We start from the raw sequence: 9381 nt of genomic DNA on the forward strand, positions 1-9381 counted from the left end.
GTCCCACCTTGGCTCTGTTCCCACTGAGGCGCCGCTGCCGCTTGGCTGCTCCTGGCCGGCTCCTGGAGCTGTTCCTGCCCCGCTGGAAATCCCCACTGTCCTCACTGGACGTGTCTGACTGCAACAGGGAACAGGGAATGAGGGGATGCAGCTCCAGGGATCCACTGGATCCCACATTGCCGGGGCTGGGAAGGGACCTTAACGCTCCTCAGAGCCGCTAACAGGGCAGAGAAATGGGATTTGGAAGAAAAATCAGGTCAAATGTGCCATGAATTGGCTTTTTTTGGCTCAGAGCTTTGTGGCAGGGAGGTGATTTCACCCTTCCTGGCTGTTGAGATGTTTTGGTGCCAAACAACAACTCCAAAGTCATCCAAGCCCCGATCCTGGAATGTCCCAGGCCAGGCTGGACAGTGGGAGCTGTCCTGGCTGGGCTCTGAGGTCCCTCCAGCCCAGAGCACGGTGGGATCCTGCGGTGTGTGCAGACCCTGGGGAGGAGCTGAAGGGAAGCAGGGATGAGTTTCCAGTGCTCCTCTCCCGTTTCTGTGCTGACCACGTTCCGAGGGCGCCGGCGTTTCCTGGTGAACCCAACTGGAGACTCCAGGTCGCTCCCATCCATCCCCTGCAGGAACAGGATGAACATCAGGCCACAGAGCCATTCTGTTCTGCTGTTCAAATTGCCATTTCGCTGCTCTTGGCTATTTTTTCCCTCTAAGACTCACATCAGGAGACTTCAAAACATTCTTTTTTATCCTTTTTTTCCTCTGGAAAACGATCTCCTCCTCGCTGTCACTGCTGGCTCCTGCAGAAAACAGAATAAACAACATTCACCAGAATTGCACAGTTGCCAACACAATTTTGTTATAGCTGTGCAATCAAACCTTGCCTCTCTCAGAAAAGCACCTCCAAAGGAGATTATTTATTGATCTACAGGACAAATATTGTTCTCTTCAGCCTTGTTAATCAAAAGAGATGATCTCCAGCTGGGATGGACAATAAATCCTGCTTCCCTGGAGAGCCCCGGGGGGAAGTGATTACCCCAGGCAGCGGAGAGGCAGAAAAGGGAAGCAGGAGAGCAAGAGAAACCCTTCAAAGCTGAGCAAGAGGCAGAGCTGGGGCAGCACTTTGTGACACAAATATCTGTGACAGCACCTAGTGGGGCCTGCAGAGAGGCCATGGAGCTGCTCCAGGGCTGGAGCTGCTCTGNGCTCTCCCTGGATCCTTCTCCTCTCCAGGTGAGCATTCCCAGCTCTCCCTGGATCCTTCTCCTCTCCAGGTGAGCATTCCCAGCTCTCCCTGGATTCTTCTCTTCTCAGGGAAGTTACAAGTTTTGTGTTGAAATTTGTAATTTAGCAATAAAAGGTGTAAGTGCTCCTCAAAGCAGGCCAAGAACCTCCCTGTTCCTCAAGGGGAAGTCCCCAGGGAGGGGAGCCCCTGCCCTTCCCACCTGGGAGAAGATGACTGAGGGGTTGAATTCCCGATGGATCATTTTGTATCTGCTGCCGAGGGCGGGGCTGCGCACGGAGCTCAGGTAAACTCCCCTCATCTCAGAGTCTGAAACAAACGGGGGGAAAAACAATCAGGATTAGTACAGATGGAATTTCTAATTCATAATTGTTACACTGGATATACATATTCCTTTAGAGTTTCCCAAAAAATCCGGATTTCCCAAAGCAAAAATCTGCAATTCTCCAGCCATCTCTGGAAATCCCAAAGCCCAGGCCTGAGGGTTTACAGTGAGGGGCAGGGATGGGTGGGAGATTGGGAATTGGGAATTGCTGGCTGGGCTGGAATTGCCAGAGCAGCTGTGGCTGCCCCTGGATCCCTGGCAGTGCCCAAGGCCAGGCTGGACATTGGGGCTGGACATTGGGACAGTGGGAGCTGTCCCTGCCATGGCTGGGGGGGATGGGTGGGATTTGAGGTCCCTTCCCACCCAAAGCATTCCATGATTCCAAACCAAGAGGATAAAGCCTTGCAGGCACCATTCCAAGCTGGACAGCTCCTGGATTCTCCTGTCCCCTCACTGACCCAACAGCCATTATTCCTCTTCTTCCAACCTTCCCAGCTCAGTCAGAAATCCAAAGTGAGGATCCAAAAACAATGGATCCTGTTTCCTAACCACAAAGGTCTAACAGCTGTCCCACCAAATTCCCTACCTGCAGCAGGAGACCCACAGGATCCAGGGAGTTTGGTGTCTTCCAGGCCTTCTGTCCTCCCTGAAGGGGAACCCATGGCTGATCTCCCAAAGTTCTGCCTCCGTGGGCTTTCTCTGGCTTGCCCTACAGGAGACACCTCTGCAATTTGCTCCCTGCCATTCCAGAAGACTTTCATAGGAATTCTTCTGACAGCTTTGATGTTCACACCTTTCCTCCTTGTTGGGGTCAGAAATGGTGAAGCTTCAGGGGGTTCCCTTCCTGTTCTGCTGCCTCCTGAGCTGAGGCCAGGCCCTGCAGCAGGAGCAGCCTCGGTGCCTTCCCCGTCACCCCTGGCCCTGCCCTGGAACTGCAGCGCTGTGGACAGGTCCCTCCTCTCCATCCTTCTGCAGCCCCACCCTGCCGAGGTTCCCAGCCTGGAGCCATCACTCAGGGAGGTTTTTACATCCTCAGTGGATTCAGCCCTGTGCAGTCTGGGGGTGTCAGCATCCCTGCTCTCCTCCGAGGTGTCATCCCCGCTGTCCTCGATGGAGAAGCCCAGGTCGAAGGTGATGGAGAACAGGTCCTGGGAGCAGTTGTAGGGATCATCCACTGCTGATGTTCCCATGGATTCCCTGCTCCAGGGCTGCTCCCTGCAGGGCTGGCTGGGGCTCCCAGGGGGGAATTCCCTGCCTGGCTCTCCCTCAGTCCCAGGGATGGTCCCAGCTGGACCTGCCCTGGCTGGAGGCTCCGAGCCCGCGGGGCTGCCCTCGGCCGTGTCCTCACCAGCCTCATCCTCAAACAAATGGAGACTCTGCTCCCCAGCAGCAGCTCCAAGGGCAGCCTCTCCCGTGTCCCCGGGTTTGGGAGGGCCGTTTGTCAGGGGGTGGTTCCTGCTGGGAGCGTTGTTTGGGATCTCAGGGAACTCCTCACTGTCGAACAGGCCATCCAAGCTCTCGTTCCAGAGCTGCTCCTCCTCCTCCTCCTCAGCAGCAGCAGCAGCCTTGCTAGGTGACACAGTCTGGGCCAAACAGGGACTTCTGGAGGCACAGACTTCCCTGGGAGCAGTCACTTTGGGATTTTCCAGGAGCAGCAGTGAAGGATCAGTTTTTGGGGAGACGCTGTCCCGCAGTGCCTCTGAGTGACCATGGGGGAGAACCTGTGGGGCAGGAGATGTGCTTCCTTCACCCCTCACCACGCTCTCCAAAGCCTCCAGCTCATCCCCACAGGGAGGGGACTGGGACAAAAGCCTCTGCACCTGGGAAAATGCTTTTTCCAGCCCCGGGGGCTCCTTCAGCTGTGGGAAGGGATCCCTGCAGGATTCGGGGAGATAGAACAGGTCGGAGGCCACGGGGGAGGTGCCGTACCCCGAATCCCTGCGGGTGCTCCTGCTGGCTTTACCTGCAGGGCTGTTCTCCTGTGCTGCTGGACTGGCGGGGGTCTCAGGGCTGTCACTGTTGTCACACAGGTCAATAAATGCATTTAAGTCAAATGTCACCTCCAGCCCCTCGTCCCTGTCACTGGCCAGGTCCGAGTGTCCGGCCACAGCAAGCCTTGTTCCCGAGGGAGAGGCCGAAGGATCCTCAGGCAATGCAGGAACCTCCCCGTGGAGTCCAGGAGCTCTCTTGGGAGCCCTGGGTTTGGTTATTTTAAAGGTGGCAAAGAACTCACTCCCATCATCACCTGAATCAGGTGGGAACAGCTTTGGTTTTGGTTTTGGTTTTGGGTTTGCTTTTGGTTTTGGTTTTGCCAGGTCTTTCCTGGAGCAGCGAGTTCTCTGATCCCAGGGAGGGTTGGCCATGGAGAAATGCCTTTTGTTCCCTGGAATATCCAAATCTTCCATCTGCAGGTGAGGCTGGAGCTCCTGGCCATAGCTGCAGTCTCCCTGGGGACACAGGGCAGTGGTTACCAGAGACACCCCAGGGCTGCTCCCAGCCACACTCAAAACAACACACAAAGGTTTTGTTCTCCTGAAGAACTTCCCACAGACTCTGCATTAATTTTTCATGGGTGTCTATAAATCTTCTGCTCAAAAGACAACCAGCTCTGTTAAACACCCACTTGGGAAAAGCAGGGTGGACCTGGATGTGAAGGATGTGAACAGAACAATTATTTTTTGGCAGATGAATCCCTGGACTCCTTAATCCCTGAAATTACACGAGGTACCTTTATAGAGGGTGAGGAAAATGACCTTTACAATCAGACTGGCTCGTCTGAGGTATTTCAGGAAGCAGGATCCAAAGCCACCTCCCAGGAATTTGATCCCTAACAGGGTTGGGGATCCTCTCTGGCTGCAGCAGGCAAAGCAAACTGTGCACTTTTAACAGATTTTGTCATTAATCATCATCATCATCATCATTTCATCACCAATTTCACACAGATGTTGATGCTCACACCATCCTTTGGTAGAGATACCCAAAGAAACTCCAAGTCTGGATTTTTTAACTGAAGATCTCCAAGGAGATCCCCAGACTACATCAGCTGCCTTAGGAGAAGGTTTAATAAAAACCAGTGAGGAAAAGAGGATTAAAGGATGGTTTTGATCTGGCAGGTTGTAAATAATTCCTTTTCCTCCAGCCTGGTCAGAGCACAGACTCAAGACATGGAATTTATTCTCTGGAATCCAAGAGGAACAACAGAGCTGGGTCCAATTCAGGTGTCCCTGAGCAGAGGGAGCACTGGGGTGACAATAACGGGGCTGATCTGGATCTCTTGGGGCTCACAGGAACAACTGCCCCTTGCACAATGGCTCAATTCCAGCATTTCAGCATCACACAAACAAGACAGAAATTAAATGGATTAAGGATTAATTAACCAAACCAGTGTCTGTGAGTGAAACAGGAGGAGGTGCTGCCCTGCCCACCCCACACTGCTCTGAGTGCTGATCAGGAGTGGCCCAATATTGTCCTGCAACCCAAAATTAACCAAAGGACAACCCCCAAAACCTACAAACCAAATCAAACTACAACCCCCAAACCCAAAACTAGCCAAGCTTCAAACCCCAAACTCAAAACCAATCAAATTACAACCCCAAACCCATCAAACTACAAACCTCAAACTCATCAAATGACAACTTCCAAAACTCACAAACCCAAAACTCAAACTCCAGCCCCCAAACCCTCCAAACTCCAACTCCCAAACCAATCAAAGTACAACCCCCAAAACCTACAAACCCAAATTAAATCAAAATACAACCCCCAAAACCTACAAACCCAAANATACAACCCCCAAAACCTACAAACCCAAACCAAATCAAAATACAACCCTCAAACCCTACAAACCCAAACTAAATAAAAGTATAACCCCCAAACCCTACAAACCCAAACTAAATAAAAGTACAACCCCCAAAACCTACAAACCCAAATTAAATCAAAATACAACCCCCAAAACCTACGAACCCAGAGCCAAACTCCAACCCCAAAACCTACAAACCCTAAACAAAACTACAACCCCAAAACCCTCCAAACCCAAGCCCAATCAGACTAAAACTCCCAAAATCTACAAACCCAAACCAAATCAAAATCCACCCTCCAAATCTTCCACACCCAAAACTCAAACTAAACCCCCAAGCCAATCAAAATCCAATCCTCAAAACCTACAAATCCAAACCCACTCAAACACAACCCCTAAAACAACAAACCCCAAAGGAATCAAGTTTCCCAGAGCAGCTGTGGCTGGACACTGGGGCTGGAGCAGCCTGGGATGGTGGGAGGGGTGGGAATGGGATGGGATTTAGGTCTGGGATTTTGGGATTCTAGCACAGGCAGCGGGATCAGCGAGGAATTTTCCCAGGAATGTCCCCAGGTCCCTCCACACCCCCCTGGCTGCTCGGAGCCTGGCAGTGCTGCTGGGGCCAGGAACAGCCCAGCAGCCAAATTTAGCATCTAGGCCAGAGCTGGGTGGCCTGGCTGGGGTTATGTAAGTGCCCCATTTCCTGGGAATACTCCCAGGAATTCTCCTGACACAGCTCCCTCCTCTCCAGCCACGGCACTTTGGGAATCGGCACCTTCTGGCCTGAAATGCACAACTTGTGGAACCTTAAATTCCCTGCTCAGCTGCCCCTCTAACCCAGAGAGCTCAGGGTGGACCAGCTCCTCAGAAAACAGGTCAGGAGCAGGGAAACAGCATCTGAGATTATTGTCAATCCATGCCCCTGCCTGGAGCCACTGATTCGCTTTACAAAACAAAATCTATTTTAGCATAGGAAATACAAACAGAAAAGGAATGTTTTACTTTTCATATTGAATTTTTTTTTAATATTTTTAATATGTAAATATATCTGTAACTGCATCCATTCTGTTTTCCAGGATTTAAATTTAAGGCATCAAGTAGAAAAATTGGAATTGCCCCTTCTCTCCTCAGAAGCTGCTTTGGATGCATTTTCTAACAAGATTCATCTGCCTGATGAAACCCTGGTGATGCTGCTATTTGAAAATGGATGATCACTCTGTAGACAGCTACAAAGTGGATTTTTATCAATTAAATCTCCTTTAAGTGGAAGCCTGAGTGAAACCCTGCAGAATTCCCCCCTTTGGTGTGTTCTCAACCCCTCCCATTCCCCCCTCTCCTCCTGGGCCTTGGAACAGCTTTCAGCTCCTTTCCACCCCAAACCTTTCTGTGGTTCCAGGAATTGTTTCTGATCATCTTTTCCATCTTTTACCAAAATTGCTGCTTGGTACAGCACCAGTGTCCAGAGCACCCCCAGTTCTCCCTGAGCTCATTTACTCATTTCCCTTTCCAGGAACTGAGGAATGAGCAGAAGAATCAATCCCTGTTCCACCACTGCTCCCTTTCCAGAACACACTTCAGGGGAAAAAAACACCATCAAAAACTTGGTTTTGGAGGTTTAAGTGTATTACATGGGATGATCTTTAAAAATTTATTTAGTTGAGTCACAGAAGAAGCCTGAGGGACACAGAAACCCCAATTTCCTTCTGCCAAACCGAGATAATTCTCTCCCTCATGGCATCACAGAATTGATGGATCTGCTCATTCTGCTGGGTTTTGCTTTCAGCTACCCCCAAAAAACCAGCCAAGATCCCTAAAAAATGATTACAAAACCCAGGATATGTGCCCTGGCAAAGATGGGAACAGGATCAACAAAGAGGCAGAAGAGGTGAATGTTGAAGAACACCAGGGAATAAATGAGGATTCCCAGATTTGCTGTGGCTGTCCCTGGATCCCTGGCAGTGTCCCAGGCCAGGCAGGACAGGACTGGAGCAGCCAGGGACAGTGGGAGGTGTCCCTGCCCTGGCTGGGGTGGGATTTGAGGTCTCCTCCAACCCAAACCACTCCAGAATTCCGTAAGAACGATCCCATTTACTGAGAACATGTCCTGTCCCTGCTCTCTGTGCTCAGCACGTGGAGCTGGAAGCTCAGGTCATGGATTCATGGAATGGTTGGGCTTGGAAGGACCTGCAGGACCATCCAGTCCCACTCCCAAATCTCTCACTGGGAGCACAACCCCAGCAGGCTCCTGCAATTCCAGGTCTAAACAACCCACCCTGACCTCAGTTAATGCTGGGACTCCAAAGATTTGGCAACAAGATCAGAAGAAGCGATTCAAAGGAGCTGCTTTAATTGGAGAGCTGAGATTTTGGGGCTCCCTGACACCTCACCCTCCACAACCAGCCCAAAGCCTTCCACCTTCTCTGGAATCAGAAGTTTTGACACATCTCAGAAGAGGATTTTAATCACAGAGAATTGACTGGCAATGAGGGTCTAAAAAACCCAAATAAAACCATTTCATTGTCCTTACTTGAACCATTTTTAACTTTTCATTCAGGCTCTCCTGAGAAAAAAGGTCCAGCTGGTTGAAAACACCAAATTTTCCCCCAAAACACACCTGATTTAAAACTCTAAAAGCTTGGGAAGCCTTCTCAGGTTCACTGGGATTCTGGAATGTCCTGGGAATGTTTCACCTGCAGGATCCTGAGGCAGCTGATGATTTCAGGCTCATCCCAGGCCTGGGAGATGTGACAATCCCAAAGATTTGGGGATTTATTTTGTTCTGCTTGTGAAAAGCTGGGACTTCCCACAGCCAGCTTGGAAATGGGAAAGATCCAGAGTGAGCCTCCCACTCTGGACACTAAAACAAAGCATTCCTCTAAATTTAAATGTTTTAAACACAAACAAAGCACTGGCACTTCCCTGTTCCCAGAGAAACCTGGGCAAATATCATCCCACTAAAGGGATTACTCTGCCTGGCCTTATTTCCAAACAGCACAGTTTAATTTGCAAAAAATGCTTAAAAGAGATGGAATTATTTTGCAGAAGGACAACTTGAATTGTTCCCATGTTGCACCAAAAATCCCCCTGGCAGTAAATGCGTTGCTGTAGCAATAAAACCCCTGGGGCATTAAAGGCTTTGCTGGATGTGCCTTTTCCAGGGGTCACATTTGGGGCTTCTCTGACTTTTTTTTTTATTTTCTTTTGACCAGGCCAACCTCTTCTCGAAGATTTTTAAGATATAAATACAATAGATTTTTTTTTTGCCACCCATTTTCACTTTATCTGTTAAAAATAATCATAAAAAATGTCTTTAAATTGACTTTTTTTAAGCTGTTATGGAAACACAAATTTCTTGAATCACTGAATGAGTACAAGGAAAGGAAAGCCACACATCAGTGAATTTCTTCTCTAACAGAAAACACCCAAAAATCCCTGCAAATGCCTCTTGTGCTGGCTTGTATTAAGCAATGTCAAATCTCTGAATGAAATTCTGCCCAAGAAATAACTGAGCAGAAATTTCCAGATCATTTGGTTATTCACAGTAAAATCGTGAATTCCCTGATTTTATGTTTTATTCCCCAGTAAGAAAATCATCAATAAATCTGAGGTTTGAGGTTCCCTCTCTTGGGTATTTAAGGAAAGAGCTTTGACCTGTATTGGTGTTAAACCCCTCTGTTAATTAAGCACCGTAAATGAACGTCAGCCAGATCAGCTGGGTGTAATTAGCCATGGAATATTTATAGCAGGAGCCTGGATGCACAGCACATCCATGCAAACCCTTCCACCAGGGAATCATGGAATGCTTGGAAAGGACCTGAAATCCCATCCTGCCACGGCAGGGACAGCTCCCAATGTCCATCCTGACCTTGGCACTGCCAGGGATTCCCAATTTCCCATCCCAAACCATTCCCTGTGTCCTGTCCCTCCATCCCTTGTCCCCAGTCCCTCTCCAGCTCTCCTGGAGCCCCTTCAGGCCCTGCCAGGGGCTCTGAGCTCTCCCTGGATCCTTCTCCTCTCCAGG

The 9381-nt window shown here is 49.7% G+C and overlaps 1 protein-coding gene across 1 annotated transcript in view; it reads right to left on the reverse strand.

Annotated features, from left to right (window-relative positions):
* Positions 1-9381, reverse strand: part of FANCM (FA complementation group M) — a 57489-nt gene that overhangs the window by 7929 nt on the left and 40179 nt on the right. The window contains exons 14-17 of the mRNA XM_033515237.1: positions 2154-4014; positions 720-799; positions 551-619; positions 8-118 (exon numbers count right to left, since the gene is read on the reverse strand). Coding sequence (XP_033371128.1) covers positions 8-118; positions 551-619; positions 720-799; positions 2154-4014 — 2121 coding nt within the window. The remainder of the gene's footprint in view (positions 1-7; positions 119-550; positions 620-719; positions 800-2153; positions 4015-9381) is intronic.

This window comes from Parus major, chromosome 5 (genome assembly GCF_001522545.3).
Source record: "Parus major isolate Abel chromosome 5, Parus_major1.1, whole genome shotgun sequence".
In the NCBI taxonomy this organism is placed as follows: Eukaryota; Metazoa; Chordata; class Aves; order Passeriformes; family Paridae; genus Parus; species Parus major.